This window comes from Cryptomeria japonica, chromosome 9 (genome assembly GCF_030272615.1).
Source record: "Cryptomeria japonica chromosome 9, Sugi_1.0, whole genome shotgun sequence".
In the NCBI taxonomy this organism is placed as follows: domain Eukaryota; kingdom Viridiplantae; phylum Streptophyta; class Pinopsida; order Cupressales; family Cupressaceae; genus Cryptomeria; species Cryptomeria japonica.
This window is the reverse complement of record NC_081413.1, coordinates 581,353,087-581,370,433: the sequence shown is the minus strand read 5'-3', so window position 1 is coordinate 581,370,433 and position 17,347 is coordinate 581,353,087. Positions and strand designations below refer to the sequence as shown.

Below are 17,347 nucleotides of genomic sequence, written 5' to 3'. Positions count from 1 at the left end.
TTGAGCTATCCCTCCTAAACATGTTGAAATCCCACATTTGGAGCTTTATAATGGTAAAGGTGATCCTCTAACACATGTTAAGACTTTTCAAACAATATGTACTGATTTTGCTTATGACCAAAGGTTGCTTGCAAAACTGTTTGCTAGAACATTAAGAGACAAAGCCCTACAATGGTATTGCTCGTTGCCTTCTTATTCTATTACTTCTTTCGAACAACTTGCAAATGCTTTCATTCAACAATTTCAAAACAATATAAGTCCTAAAGTTACTTTGATTGATTTAATGCATTGTAAACAAGGTGTTAAAGAAAAAGTGATTGATTTCATTGGTAGATATAAGCATTTGTATGCTCAAATTTCTTTTCCAGTGCCTGACAATGATATTCAAAGAATCTTTATTTCTAATTTACAAAAAGATATCTGAGACAAACTCCTGTTTTCTGAGTTTACTTCTTTCCAACAGTTGTGCGCAACTCTTCACAATTATCAACTGACTGTGAGTCAAATGGAACAATCACATCCTATGACTCCGAGTGATAAGGGTGATAGTAGTCAACAACCATTTGGAAAGTTTAAACCGAACAGAGATTCCATCAAATTCAATGAAAACATCATTAACAACAATGTGAATGCAGCATCAGGTGTGCCTCCTATTTCTAAATTTTTCAAGAAAGAAAGAAAGTATACTCCTTTGAATGAATCATTGCATAATATTATGAATAAGTTATTGGAACAAAATGTGCTTACTCTTCCTCCTATAAGGCAAATTGATCCTGCAAAGATTACTTCACCTTATTTTGATAACAAAGCTTTTTGTCAATTTCATCGTCAGCCTGGGCATGATACTGAAAAATGTTTTTCTTTAAAGGGTAAAATTCAAGATTTGATTGATAATAATACTATCTCTATTTCCGGAGTGAATGATAAAGGCAATACATCTGTAGCTCCTCCTAATCAAAATCTTCAGATTTTCACTGATCCATTACCTTCTCATACCTCTAATGCAATTGAGGATAATGATTCCTCTCTCTCATCTGATGGTCTTGTGTCTATGACTCCGAATGTGATTAACTTTGTAGAGCAGCAAGAAATCCCTAAAGAACCTCCCATCACATTTGATTCCAGTGAAACCATTAGAGCACCTGATGGTCCTTTATACATAGTTGCAAAAGTCAAGAATACACCTTGCCGTGGAGTGCTTATTGATCCTTCGTGCATGGTTAATGTTATTACTGAAGAATTTCTTTTTACTTTGCAATTGAATCAAGTGATATATGACAAAACAGATGTGATTGTGAAACTATTTGATGCATTTTCTTCTCCTGCAATTGGTTCTATTACATTGCCTATTGAGGTCCATAACAAATCCCTTGATGTGAGCTTTGCTATTATTCCTTCTTCCGAACAATTTCGTGTGAAGCTTGGCTATCCTTGGCTATCTTCCATGAAAGCTATTGCTTCTCCTATACATAAGTGTTTGAAATTTCCCCATAATGGTGAAGTTGTTACTGTCAATCATAGTCTCTTTAAACCAGCTGAAAGAACTTCTAGCGTTCCTATTGATTACTTTTGGCCTAAACAATTCCAATCTCTTCCTCCGCGAAGTGATCATCTTTTCAAATCTTATCAAAAGTGGAAAACAGATATGATCCTATCTCTAAGTGAACCTAGAACACTTAAACTTGATATTCCTATCATTCTTGAGAAGGAAGTTCTTCCTTTGAAAGATAAAACTAATGTCTTTCCTCAAGAAGATTCCCAACCCATCCCTATGGATGTGACTATGTCTATGCCTAATAAACCTTCTAAAAGTAGACCTATCCCTCCTCGTCATGATGGACTTGGTCTCCGTCCTAAACCGAATATTCCTCCTTTGTATGGAGCAGTTCCTCCTCCTTCTTTTTATAGAGAGAAGAGACCTTCTTCTTCTCCTATTATCCAGCCTAAGAGACCACAACCTAAACACCCAAGTGATAAGGATGAGAACATTCCTCCTCCTCAATCTTCTCCACTTCCTACTAAGACTAGACGTAATCGTTCTGCACGTGAACGCCGGCGAAAGCGTCGTCTTAGAGCTCAAACTTTGCAATCTCCAAAGACACCTTCAACAAGCATTATTCCATTTTCTCCTCAGCCGGACATTGAGCCTAAATCTCCTAAACATAAGATACATGATGGTCTTGATCCTGTGCGAGTTGAAGATCCTATTTTTATAAATCTTGATGATGATATAGATGAAAATGTTATGCATGATGAAAATGTTACTCCTTTTGCTTCTGATAGTGAATATGAACTTGTTGATATTGATAACCATTTATCTAATGAATTTTCTAAAGCACTTATCCTAGCTCCTAGACAAGAACAACGTGGCTTGGAACATGAACATAGCCCTTGTTTGGATCTTGTGATAGCTCCATCTGCTAGGTTGGATGTTCCTCCTCTAGCGTGTTCCCTGCCTTCCCGAAACATTGATCAGCAAGATCGGGGGGTAGATGACGTGCTAGACTAGTTACATTAGCATAGCAGATTCTCTCCTCCTCTCTTGTGTTACTTCTTCTATATGTTATTCTCATTCTTCTATTTGTTGTCCTTAGTGTTGTCTACTTGAGGACGATGCAAAGCATTGAGATCTCTCGATCTCTCTCATGTTGACTCAAAAGACACATGTGTTCCCTTCTTCTAGGTGACCTTCCTTGATTGGGGAATGACGAACAATTATGCATACATACATATGATATATATACATGAATTATCATACAGCATACTGACCCCGAGGAAAGCGAAGTCACCTTGTGCTTTGTGTTTTGTGTCTATTATCCTTGGGCTTATCTCACACTTGGGAGCTAAATCCTTGTGATAACGTGCTCCTTTCTCATTTCTTATATGTATCACTACCTTAAAGCAATCACCCCCGGTGAGGCATGTGCGATCGCTTTAACGTAGGGGGGCATACATCCCGTCCATATCTTTTCAAGATACTTGAAAATTTCTTGACAAATTTAACCTTGCCTTGAAAATTTTTGATATCTTTCTTGCATGACTCATAGTGAGGGAACCCTACTACTGACAGTCATGGTTCTCCCTCGTGATCTTCCCTTTTACTTTGTCAATCGAAGTCGTAAGATCCTTAGTCCACTGGGGGCTTGGTGTGTCTTGCCTCCTTGACGTGGTGAAAGTCTTTCAATATTGTTTCCTTGTACTTTACCGGAAGTATGAGCATACATACTCCCGCTAAAGTGGGGGCTAAATGTAGCGTCCTAAAATTGTGACACTTGCAATTTCGACTGCATTTCAGTCTTCACGATGGCGACGCAACACGCAACCTGAATGGAGACCCCGAAACCTGATTACGACACTGAAAACTGCATTTTTCAAGCACCTTGGCCTGAACCTCCTTGCACCCTGCTGTCCCAGGAGGTGGGACCAGAGCGCCTAGCGCCCTGGTCCCTGGGCCTATTTTGGACCCGGTCTCCTAAGGGGTCTCGGGTCTTTTTGTTTGCAATTTGGGAATTAACTTTCCTGGTCGGCCTAAGGTCGGGAAAATCAGTCTATCAGCCCTAAATGACAAGTATATAAACTACATTTTCCTCTTTCATTCGACATGATGATGGAAAAAGCGTGGAAACTATACTCAAGCATTCAAGCATTCAAGCATTCTTTCAAGCAATTGATCATTCTAAGTCTCCATTCAAGGCTAAGTGTTGCATTCAAGACAAGGATTCAACCATTGAAGAGGAGATCACTTACTACATACTACTACAACATACAACATACAACATCTATACCTTCGCACATAAGGATACAAACATCCTTACAACAAGGTATTAGTACTTGTTTTACATTACACACATTTACATTTACAGCATTGCTCATTTCTTGGTTAATTCCAAAACCGGGGTTTGACCTAAAGGCAAACCCCTAATCCCTAACCCCCCAATCGTCTTCGCTTTTCTGTGTGTAGGTTGCAGGTACGCGGCTGAAATTGAAGATCTGGAATCCTTGTGCAGAGACGAACAGATCCCCTTCGTTTCGCGGATTTTTCGGAGGACCATGGCGCTCGGGCGCCATCGTCCCGACAACTTTTGCTCAAATTTGCAGGACAGCGCCGTATCGACATTTTACTGCTAATTCCAGGTCCGCAGCTTCATCCTATATCCCTATCTTAGTTTATAAGCGAATCTTTGTCACTTTCTATGCATTCCTAGCTTAATTCTTCTATCAACATTCTTTACAAAAGAGGGTAGCCTTGCTTTCTTAACCCTTGAAACACATTTAGCATCCAATCTTGCATTGCGTGGGATTGGATCTTGTGGGTTTCAACCCCTCTTTTGAATGTAAAGTCTCTCCCCTAAGTGAAAACCATCAACCCTAGTGAATCTCCCTTCTCTCTCCTTGGAGTTGGAAGAGGGGAGAGCAATTAGGGTTCGATCGCGATTTTCCGCTTTACAATCCCGTATCCCTATCTCTGTTTATAAGTGAATCTTTCCTACTTTACATGCATTCCTAGTTCAATCATTCTATCTACATTCTTTACAAAAGAGGGTATCCTTGATGTCTTAACCCTTGAAACTCATTTAGAATCCAATCTTGCATTGCATGGGATTGGATCTTGTGGGTTTCAACCCCTCTTTTGAATGTAAAGTCTCCCCTAAGTGAAAACCATCAACCCTAGTGACTCTCCCTTCTCTCTCCTTGGAGTTGGGGAGGGGAGAACAACTAGGGTTCGATGCTAGAAGTGATGAGGGAATATTTGTTGGTATTATACTAAGAGCAAGGCCTACCTGTGTTATAATAAGAGATTGAGAAAGATACTAGAGAGTCCTAATGTGAAGGTTGATGAATGTAATGAGAGATGTATTAGATCTTTCGGATATGATTTAGATTCCAAGATGTCAGTACAAATAAAGGAAAGAAAGTGCAGACCCATAATCAAATTCATATTGTTCCAGAAAAGTCAGAGAATGAAGGAGAAGGCACTAGTGCTTGTGCAAAAGAAAGAGCTCAAGAGTTTGAAAATCAATAAAATCCTAAGACTCCTAGGTATGTAAGATTGAATCATTCAAAGAATCAGATAATAGGTGATAAGAATAAAGGTGTGATGACTAGAAGAAGAATTTATAAAGAGTATTTCTTGATCTCTAATATTGAACCTAAGGATGTTAATGAAGCATGTAAATATGAAAAGTGGATTAAAGAAATGGAAGAAGAATTGAAACAGATTGAAAAGAATAATACATGGATTCTTGTTCCTAGACCTAAGGATAAAAATGTAATTAGAACTAAAGAAAGACTTGTTTATCAAGGATATTCTCAGTTGGAAGGAATTGATTTTGAGGAGACTTTTGCTCTGGTGGCAAGAATTGAAGCTGTTAGATTATTTCTTACTTATGTTGCTTACAAGGACTTCAAAGTCTATCAAATGGATATCAAGTTAGCCTTTCTTAATGGTAATCTATTGACAGATCAAGGAGATATGGTTTGATAATTTCTACTATAGTGGGTAGTAGATATAGAAAGTATTTAGATAGGTATAGGCGTGCATGCAATATGAATCAAACTCTTATTGCTGTTGGGTACTTTGTTAAGTGGGTTAGCCTTTTATATCATCCAGATAGTTACAATATGCTAAGTAGATGGTGGTTAGTTAAGAATAGTATGTTTAATTACAAAGACATAATATTTTTTTACTATTTCAGAGATATAGTTGGTAGGCTGATCTTTGTTGGTTGTTAGATGCCAGATTTTTATTGTTGCTCTTTGTTTTTGTTGTTCTGTAGGTCTGAGGCCTTCTCCCTACTAATATAATAAAAGACAATTAAATTGTATTACTTACAAGTTACAATCTAACCTCTTTTTATTATCTCTTTATAATTATAAATATGTATTAAAAAAGAGTAAAATTATGAAATAATTAATACTTATTATTTTGAAGAATTAAAATCTTAAATTTATTATTATAGTTAAAAGTGGATTTTAAAATTGATAGACTTAAAATAAAAAAATATTGAAGATAATATTCTATTTTAAGAAACAATTTCAAATATATAACTTTTTCAAATTCAAATATAAGGTCAACGTATTCCTTTCAAGTAGTCATTATGTGTCCACCTATCATTAAATTTTATATCTAACTCAAGATATGAGTGAATGTGACACAAAATAAGTGGGTAGGAAATATTATTAAAATAATAGGTCCATATCAGTTAAGTAAACATATATCCTTGTCTGAAACCACTAAGACAAAAGTTTCAATGAGCTCGAAAAAAGATATGTCAATTTACTCATATGGACAAACTTTGACATTTAAAAAAATTTCTATACTATACATGCATGATCATTGACAAATAAGAGAAAATCACCAAATGTTAGACATATTCAAAGATGTGTTTCAAACATTCATGGATTATGGTCTACGACACTCAAAACAAGGCATGTTAATAATAAGAACTACAACATTTAGAATAATTAACTCTCATTCATCAGTTAGAGCACATCAAAATCTACCATAATATTATTTCCTTATCCATAACTACTAAGACAAAAATTTCAAATTACTCAAAATAAAAGATTTATATGCACCAACTCCTTTGACATTAAGAATTTAAAAATTTGTTCATTATAATTGACAAATAAAAACTAGCCACTAAATTATTACATTGTCAACATGTTAAAGGTTTCAAAAGTACAAGATTGGGTAAGTGCAAGGTAATGGGTCACAAATTGGCGGAAGCCTGCACGTTGGAAAACGCGCTCTTAGAAACGGGGGCCCTTATTTGCTTCGGGCCCCTGAGGCAAAAAGTAATGGGGCCCCGAGGAAAAACTAAATAGGCCCCCATTTTGTTCTCAAACAGGAGCCCGCTTGAAAACAAAACGGGGTCCCGTTTTTAAAAAACGGGTCCCCATTTCTAAATCCGATTTTACTCATTTTTTCTAGCACATTTTGTCATTTTTGGACAGTTATAATGGGCCCACGTTTTAAAAATGAGGGCCCATTGCGAATGGGCCCCTGTTTACAAAATGGGGGCCCGTTCTGTGGAAGTTGATTCCACAACCCGCCACTTGCCTCGAGATTAGGTCCGGGATAGGCCTAGGATGGCCACACCTCAGACATGGACATGCAAATTGAAATCTCCATGAACGAAAGCACAAATATGAGTTTCTGAAATAGTTTACATGCCTCTAATTAGAGAATTTTTATACGAAATTAAAACCCATTTCAGATTATATTGTCTAGATTCTAAATATGTAAATTTATTTTAATATTGATTATTATAACTATTTTTCATTTAATTTATACTAAATCAGGTCCATAAACTTAAAATATTAACTAATTTTGTTAATTTAATAACTTTTTTATTTTAATGAATTTTGAAAAAAAAAATTATATGTCATCAATCTACACAAAATTAGTTTCTATTTTTAAAAAATGTTAATTTTACGTCAAATAATTTGGGTCGTGCATGTCAAATTTTTAAAAATATAATTACAGTCATTAAAAAATTAATTAAAATAAATTATTTGAAAAAAAAATACAAAAAAATATGCTCATCAATCATTAGTGTGTTACAAACCATTTCCCAGAATGGTTTGATAAAATAATTTTAATTGTGTCAAACAGTGTGGCTCGTACACATGCATGGTATGGTCCTAAAACAGGCATTTTTAAAACATAGTTTTTAGAACTCCATTCAAAACATTGTTTTTTATTATGTGGGTATTAAAATAAATTACTTATTTGGAAAGTAAACTTAGAGGGATATCTTTTATAGTACTGAATTTTTCCAAGATTCAATCTCCAAGTGTTTCAAAATTTAAGCTCAAATGAGACAAAACCTGAAAATCAGGGAAAACACTTCCACTTTTTAGCCAAAAAGTGGACTCATCTTCTTGCACTGACCCGATTGTGATCTAAATTGCTCAAAACAAGAAAATTTAATACTAGGATATTGACTCATGTTTGTCACAAATCATGTGTCATGAGTATGGTCTCTTGTTTTAGGAAGGTTAAAAACATATGTCAAATAGCCGCTTGGTGATGACTAGCCTAAAACCACACACACTAAGCAGCATATTAAGCCTAGAGAATGTTAGTCAACTCTGAGTGTTTAACACTTTTAAGTCCAGAAGTGTATTTTTAGTGTGACCACATACATTAAGCAACATATTAAGCTTAGAAAATGTCAGTCAACTCTTAGTGTTAGTCAACTCTTGAGTTCTCCTCTTGGCAATCATTCTAAATTATACTTCGTTGGATTTAATAGGTGAAATTCCAGAGGCCATTAATGGAGAGCTCAAATCTTTGGTATCTTTGACACTAAATGCAAACTATTTAACTGGTAAAATTCCAAAGGGCATTGGAGAGTTCAAATCTTTGGGGTCTTTGTATCTGAATGAAAACAATTTATTTGGACCAATACCACCTGAACTAGGAAACTGCACGATTCTATTGAGTTTGTGTCTCCAGAACAACCATCTCACAGGTGCGTTATTTTCAAGGCAAAATGCTATCTACTTCAATCTCTGCTCTTAGTAATTGTATTGAATTATATTTCACTAAATTTAACAGGTAAAATTCCAAAGGCCCTCGGACAACTCAAAACTTTGTCAAATGTGTATCTATATAGAAACGATTTAACTGGAGCTATACCAATTGAACTAGGAAACTGCACGTCTCTATTTAGTTTGATTTTCAGTTGCTTTCATACCCTTTATTTATGCACTATGAAGAAGCACACAAATATGGAAGGCCCTCTGAAGAGAATAGAGTCGAAGAGCTACAAAGAACTCTAAAAGAATAAAGAGGTGTGGGAACTCTTTCTGGGCAGTCATGACTTTCCTTTTTCTGGCCATGAAAGGCTACAATAGGGCCAAGTATCTGCGAGGTTCTGCAATTCCTGGCAGAACGGAGAATTTTATATAGAACAAATATGTTTTGTACTGCCACTGAAGCTTATTGTCGAGGTAACTAGGCTACAAAATGAAGGGGAAAAAGTGGAAAGGCGAATCTATGGAGACTACAAACCCTACATGAAGAAGTTCTCTAGAAAAGTTGAGTGCTCGATGGTAGTTCAAAATGGGTATGGCCGCTCTATTCTCCTTAAGCCCTACCCTATAGTTAGCTACTTTTCTATGAAATATTTCACTCTTGAGGGTCGTGATACTTCAGTGGATGGTTACCACTTCCCCATTTTTAATCATATTAGGCATGGAGAAAAGATTAATTTGCCCTATTTTGTTTTTACATCCCTGTAGTCTAGCATTGCTAATAGAGTAAATCCTTTGTTGCATCAAGGTTTAATCTATGTCATGTACAAGTATGCCTTTGACCACACCCCGAACCAGAGTCATTTGCTCTTCCTGCCCAGTAATGTGGAGCCTATAAAAGAAACATGTGGGTCCTGTATCAAAATTGAGTTAATTGAAACTAACCTCCTGTGATCACCCGATAACCCTCATCTGGCCAAATCAAATTGTAAGAAACCTAGGGCTAAACTAGAAGCTTGGCCCCTTGAGGTTGCCTTGCTTAAAAGTAACCAAGATAAAAGGAGATTGGAAACACCTAAAAATAGCCCTGTCAAAGCCAAGAAGATTGAGAAAGACCCTATTAGGAAAAACATTAATGTTGACCTCAACCTACGGGACTTGGAGAAAGAGGAGGAAAAGTTGAATGAAAGGAAGAAGAAGGAAATAAATTCTAGAGAAAGAAGATCTGCAAGGCTATTGGCTAAAGATAAGAAGGTTCAAATTGAACCTAAAGTTACTACCTTAGATTAGAGGAGGATTTTGAACCTGAGGATGTAGATGATTCCTCAAATGACGACACGAAGGATGATTCCTCAAATGACGACATGAAGAACAATCTGCATAATCAGATAAAGGAGCTCCAAGTGAGGGTCCAGAACCTAGAAGTGAAAATAGAAGACTACAAGCAGTGGTTTGACAAAATGGGTGACTCCTTCTGCTCATTGTGTGCCATCACTAATGGTATTATGAGAAAGGAAACCATGGGGTTTGTGTCAGGCCAGAGTCGGATGAAAAAGAAGGCAAGGAAGCTATTGAAGGAGGGTAAATTGGACAATGACAACGATGAGAAGGAGACGACCCAAGTGGAGACTTGGAATGACCAAGTGAACAAGCTTAATACTTATGAAATAATTAATACTTATTATTTTAAAGAATCAAAATCTTAAATTTATTATTATAGTTAAAAGTTGGTTTTGAAATTGATAGACTTAAAATAAAAAATTATTGAAGATAATATTCTATTTTAAGAAACAATTTCAAAGATTTAACTTTTTCAAATTCAGATCTAAGGTATTCCTTTCAAGTAGTCATTATGTGTCCACCTATCATTAAATTTTATATCTAACTCAAGATATGAGTGAATGTGACACAAAATAAGTGGGTAGGAAATATTATTAAAATAATAGGTCCATATCAATTAAGTAAACATATATCCTTGTCCGTAACCACTAAGACAAAACTTTCGAAGTACTCGAAAAAAAATGTCAATTTACACATATGGACAAACTTTGACGTTTAGAAATTTTTGTATACTATACATGCATGATCATTGACAAATGAGAGAAAATCACTAAATGTTAGACATATTCAAAGATGATGTGTTTCAAACATGCATAGGTTATGATCTAAGACACTCAAAACAAGGCATGTTAATAATAAGAACTACAACATTTAGAATAATAAACTCCCATTCATCACTTAGAGCGCATCAAAACCCCACCATAAACTTATTTCCTTGTCCATAATTACTAAGACAAAAATTTCAAATTACTCAAAATAAAAGATTTACATGCACCAACTCCTTTGACATTAAGAATTTAAAAATTTGTTCATTATAATTGACAAATAAAAACTAGCCACTAAATTAAGACATTGTCAACATGTTAAAGGTTTCAAAAGTACAAGATTGTGATATAAATTGCTCAAAACAAGAAAATTCAATACTAGGATATTGACTCGCGTTTTTCATCGATCACTCGTCATGAATCTGGTCTCTTGTTTTAGGAAGGTTTAAAACATATGTCAGACACCCGCTCGGTGATATATTTAGTGGAGTCACTATGTCTTAGGGCTGAGTCAAAATAAATAAATAAAATATAGCGTTACCATTCGTTCTAATACAGTTTGCTGAAAATTTCCATTGCTGCATTTGTATGGTCCCCTCCATTGATGACTATTTTCAAATATAAAATATTCTGCAGTTGAACGGTCACTTTTATATTTTTTCCATTGTTTGACAGACTCCAACTTTCTCCACTGTTAGACAGACTCACCTATAATACATCGGCTTTGTTTTAGAAATGAACAGACGTATGCTGATCGCAATGCTCTGCTTAGGCTTGGCTCTGGCATTGACATTAACTACCGCCACTGCAATACAGAATGCCAACACTTCCTGTTTTCCTCATGTATTTGAAAGGTTTTCTCTTACTTTTGTGTCCCTCACCAATAACCTTTTGACAGGTGCGTTATTGTCATGTCTTTAGTTTGCAGGAAATATGCTATGCGTTTCTAGTTCTCATCTAGGTAATCGTTCTGAATTATACTTCGTTGGATTTAATAGGTGAAATTCCAGAGGCCATTAATGGAGAGCTCAAATCTTTGATAACTTTGGCACTAAATGCGAACTATTTAACTGGTAAAATTCCAAAGGGCATCGGAGAGCTCAAATCTTTGGGGTCTTTGTATCTGAATGAAAACAATTTATTTGGACCAATACCACCTGAACTAGGAAACTGCACGATTCTATTGAGTTTGTGTCTCCAGAACAACCATCTCACAGGTGCGTTACTTTCAAGGCAACATGCTATCTACTTCAATCCCTCCTCCTAGTAATTGTATTGAATTATATTTCATTGAATTTAACAGGTAAAATTCCAAAGTCCCTTGGAGAACTCAAAACTTTGTCAAATGTGTATCTGTATCGAAATGATTTAACTGGAGCTATACCACTTGAACTAGGAAACTGCACGTCTCTATTTATTTTGATTCTCAACGATAACTATCTCACAGGTGCGCCATTCTCATGTCTTTATTTTTAACGCCACAGTCTATCCAATTCAATCCTTCCTTCTCTTAGTAATTGTTCTGAATTATACTTCATTAAACTTGATAGGGAAAATTCCAGAGGCCATTGGAGAGCTCAAATCTTTGGTATATTTGTATCTGAATGGAAACAACTTAACTGGACCAATACCATACAGTATTGGTAAACTCTCCAGTCTTTCTGAGCTTATCCTGTATAACAATAATTTTTCGAAGGGTATTCCTGAAAGTCTTGGTGAGTTGATTTCACTACAGAAATTAGATGCATCTAATAATCAGCTAACGGGGAATATTCCACCATCCTTAGGGAATTGAAAGAATATAACTGATTGGGTTCTGACAGAACTTTTTGTTTGGAAGAATTCCACCAACATTGAGTAACTGCGCAGCCTTAAAGAAGCTGAAGCTCTCTAGCAACTCATTTAATGGAAATGTTGAAATCCAATTTTCTTCTTCGATACAAGTTTTGTCTGCTCATTCTAATAATTTTTCTTGGACCCTGTCGGCATCGTTGGTCAATTGTACACAGCTTACTCTTCTTGATTTCAGCAAGAAAAGATTGGTAGGCGAGCTTTCTTCATACCCTCTTGCAAATTGTTTATAGTTGAGGGTTATAAGCCTTAGCTCTAATGAGCTTAAGGGCGATATTCCTCTATGGATTAGAAACCTCAACAGATTGCAGGTGTTGGATTTATCTAATAATAAATTTGGTGGAAGAATTCCCTCTACTCTAGAGGATCTAAAGGGATTTAAAGATCCTAAAGTTTCACAACTGGGTGGCACTGCGCTCTATGAGGAAATACCAGCCATCGAAATAAAAGGATTTGAGTATAGACTAGAATATGTGTCGGCGGCAAACACTATACTGGATCTCTCAAACAATAATTTAAAGGGAGAAATACCGCCATATATTGGGAATCTATCTCAATTGAGGTTGCTAAAGTTGTCTGGAAACCAATTGGAAGGTGCGATACCAGCATCTTTGGGGCAAATAGAACCTTTGGAGCAGTTGGACTTGTCTCAAAACAGTTTGAATGGGGAAATACCTGAGGAGCTATCTCTATTATCCAAGTTGAGCTATTGGAATGTATCTTTCAACCACCTCTGTGGGCCAGTACCTGCAGGAAAACAACTTATGACCTTTGATGAGAAATCTTACCAGGGAAATCCTAAATGTTTATGTGGGTATCCTTTACAAAGCTGCAAACAGAATAAAAGTTCAACAGTGCCTTCACCTTCAAAAACAGTGGGTAAATCAGTGTGGAGTAAAGTGGATAAACATATCTCAGTGATTGCTGTGGGGTTGGGATTTGGGATTGGACTGGGTGGAATCATATCAATAATGGTATGGTGGGACAGACTTTTGCATTTCATGCGAGGCTCCAAAATAAGAGGCTTATGTACAAGTGCAGATTCACAAACTTGTAGTTGGAGTTTGAGCTACAACCCACACTTCTCCTTTTTCTCTTCCACTACTTAGTTGCTCTCTGTTATTATATGTCAAATAGAATTGTTTTATATTTTGCTTTATCTAAACATTTTGATAATAAATTATTAGCATGACAAACTACTACCATCTATGAAGGATAATTTATGTATTTACTAGTCATCAAAGGTCTATAAGATTTTATTTGAAATAAATTATCATATAAGAGGTTATTGTAGATAAACTATGTGATATGATTGGTAATTAGTTAAGGGTGAAAGTAAAATATTGTGTCACTTTTCGATCAAATGTAAAATAAATATAGCTGAAATTTTACAACAATCATTCAAATAGAGTATTGATAAAACCTAGTCATCACTTAGACTCAATAGAAGGTGCTACTAATTAGTGAGGGAGGAAGCACAGTAGAATAGGGGTCAAGTCTAGACAAAGATACACAAAAACAAATAAGATGTGATAATACATAGCAATTATAGAGGTAGTGCTAGTTCTTAGAATCATGGACCAACAGCCTCACCAATTCTTTGGCCAACTGAGATAAAACACACTCTCACCACATTCCTCAAAAAAATTATATGATCATAATACATGCCATATACTTCTCTATTTGGAACATTCAAGTAGTGACCTATTCTAGAGTTCTCTTAATATCAAGACATACTTTTGGAGCTACAACACAAGGACTTTGTGGTGACTATCATTAAATCTAGGGTAACAACTGTTATCTAGGAAAAATATTGAATCTCTAACTCTTGCGTAGTTTTGGAGATAACACAAAATAAATGCATATTTAAAATCTTCCTATGTGCACTAATATTTCTCATGGATATCATATTTTCCTCCCATCTAGTACATACCTCCATTTGTCATCATGTGCAAATAATTAATACAATAGGTTTTTCCTTCCCATATTCATCCTTTTGAAGCACAACAATAATATGTGGTTCAAGGTAGAGGGAAAAAATATAAGAGTTAAAAAAAAAATCTCCTTCATGCACATTTGCATCAACTTTTTCCTTGCTCCAATAACTAATTCATATGTTACATTCTCAACCAAAGGAAAGAAAGGGTGGGAATTGACAATGGTATCTTCTTCATCATGACTTTCCAAGAGAAAATTTGGACTAATATTAATAAATGGTTCCTCATTTGTGGTGTTGCATCTCCCCATGTCAATGTGTAGACATTCTTCTTTCCTCTATATGTTGACATCTTCAAAAGGTAGATCCCTTTGATATTATGGTAAGATCAATTCATGTTCGCCAAGGGTTCAAGTCATTCTTTGACAACAAGAAGAAACATATTCCTTTCCTCTTTTATATTGTTTCTTATGTGTGGCTTTTTTAATGACATTAGTTAAATTAATTATACTTTATCAAAATAAATTGATCCTTTTGGAACTTCACATTCATGAGTTGGTACCACATCTTTCTTGTTTAATCCTTGTTTTTGTAATGGATCATTCTTCATTAACACTGTACATAAAGACCCTTTAGAAATACATCCCAATCATGAGGTGTCAAAAGATTCACACAATCTGAGTTATACATCACACATAAGAGATGACTTTCCCTTTGTCAAGACTTTCACAATAATGTGTACTATCTAGTTTCTCTTTGGAATGATCCTCTTCTATATTTTCATAGTCCTAGTCACTTGCAAGGATAGGTTATTTTTACACCAATAAATCATAATTTCCTATATCAAGAGGAGCTACATACTCATAAAAAGATATATTTTTCCTTACATTCATTTCTTCCATGATTGCCTCATCCTCCTCAATGTAATGACTAAAATATTTCTCTAAATCAATATATTTATAATAACTATCATCACTTGAAGGACTTAAAAAACTTAATAATAGTTGCATTGTCAATAATTTGTATTTTTCTCCCATACTCGGAGAGTTACCAACTTACATTCTCAAGCAAACATGTGTCTTTACTAGTATTCAAACTTGTGCGCTCTATATACGAAGTAGGAGTACCTAACTTATCCTCATAAGAGAAATCATATAAAGTGTAGGGAAATAGTTAGACTCAATCTCATCATATACAATCAGAGCTTTGTGACTCGCAGTGAGTCACGCGAGTCAGCGGGCCGGGTGACCCCTGCCAGGTCACGGTGACCCTGGCCCAGGCTTAAACGGGTCAGGGGACGTGACTCGCCTGACTTGCCGAGTTAGCGAGTCACTCCCTGACTCATCGAGTTCGAGGGTCGTGACCCGGCCGGCGTCACTTAAAAAAGTGCAGTCAAAAAAACAAAAAAGAACATAACATTTTTTAATGATTTTTTTTGCCATTTCTTGGGGGAAAGGGAGTTGGCTCGTCCTAGTATAACGAGATTTTCCTCGAATTTCCTCACATTGAAATCCTTGATAAAATCAAAGCCATCTTTGAGGCGCATGTTTGTTGGTGAGGAGTGGACTTCCTCATCCTATGCTACGACCACTGTAGGGATGGATGTAGCAGATTGCATTTTTGATGAGCCAGGTTTTTGGACCCCTTGTGCAGAGATCGTGCAGGTAATTTTAAAAATTTATATGCATATTTTTGTTTTGTTTGCATTATGCAACTTTGTAATTTTTCTTATTTTCATGCACACTTGTGACTTAACTATTTTTGTTTAATATTATTTGCAGGTCACTGAGCCCCTAGTAGTTCTCCTACGAGTTGTTGATGGGGAGAAGCCCATTATGGGTTACATATATGAGGGCATGGATAGGGACAAGGAGGCCATTAGATCTATATATGTTGGAGTTGAGGATAATTATAGGCCCATTTGGGACATAAGTGATAGAAGATGGTATAACCAACTTCATAGGCCCATCCATGCAGCAGCTTATTACCTCAATCCATCATTTTGTTTCCGTGCTAATTTCAAAGCGGATGAGGAGGTTCTTAGCGGGCTATATTTAGTAGTACAACGGATGGGCACTGATACCACAACTACACTGCTCGAGATGGATGCATTTAATAATGCAGTAGGGGTGATCTTTGCCAGCCAATTATGCAAAGAGGGTCGGACAAAATTGCAGCCAGGTAGAAAATTCTAAAGTTTATGACTTATGCATTTTAATTTTTTATTTTATAATCTACCTTTAAAGTTGGAAATGAGACTAATGTTTCTTTTATTTTCCTTATCTCAGATAGATGGTAGCAAATGTTTGGGCCTTCAACCCCAAACCTTCAAAAAGTTTCCATCCACATATTGAGCAAACCATGCAGCGCTTCTGGATGTGAGCGCAACTGGAGCATGTTCGAGCATATCCACTCAAAGAGGCGAAATAGATTGTTTGCGGAGAGGTTGAATGATCTAGTCTTTGTTCATTACAACCTCCGTCTCAGGACCAGACAGATTTTGGATGCTGACTCCTCTTCGATCACTCTAGAGAAAGTTGACCCCGAGTCTGATTGGCTCACTGAGTCCACCGATCCAGTCTTCACTGATGAGGACCTTGAGTGGGTTGACCAGGTAGACAATGAGGTTTAGGCTATGGCTATGGAAGAGGAGGAGGATAGAGCACGATCAGGCATAGCACCTATGGCTACTCAAACTGGCACATCACAGGCAGAGACTATGGCTACTCAGTCATCCAAGACCTACCTTAGACGCCTTTCTAGGAGGTAGATAGACGAGGTTGAGCCAAAGCCTAAGCCATAGACTTGTTTTTGTTTACGCTTTACAGTTACATATATGTTTGGTAACATTTGAAGTCATGGATTTTATATACATTGGACAACATTTATAACTCTATATATCTATGTTTTATAATTCCTTCAACTATAATTTACATTTCTACGCATGTGATGGATGTATGTTTATGTATGT

General features: G+C 36.1%; 1 protein-coding gene across 1 annotated transcript; it reads left to right on the top strand.

The window, feature by feature from the left end:
* Window positions 1-9,848: 9,848 nt before the first annotated feature.
* LOC131052911 (MDIS1-interacting receptor like kinase 2-like) lies at window positions 9,849-13,549 on the top strand. Its single transcript, XM_059211778.1, has 7 exons — window positions 9,849-10,065; window positions 11,362-11,487; window positions 11,588-11,806; window positions 11,893-12,036; window positions 12,140-12,263; window positions 12,430-12,631; window positions 12,752-13,549. The coding sequence occupies exons 1-7, from the start codon at window positions 9,849-9,851 to the stop codon at window positions 13,547-13,549; spliced, it is 1,830 nt and encodes a 609-aa protein (XP_059067761.1).
* The last annotated feature ends 3,798 nt before the right edge of the window (window positions 13,550-17,347 follow it).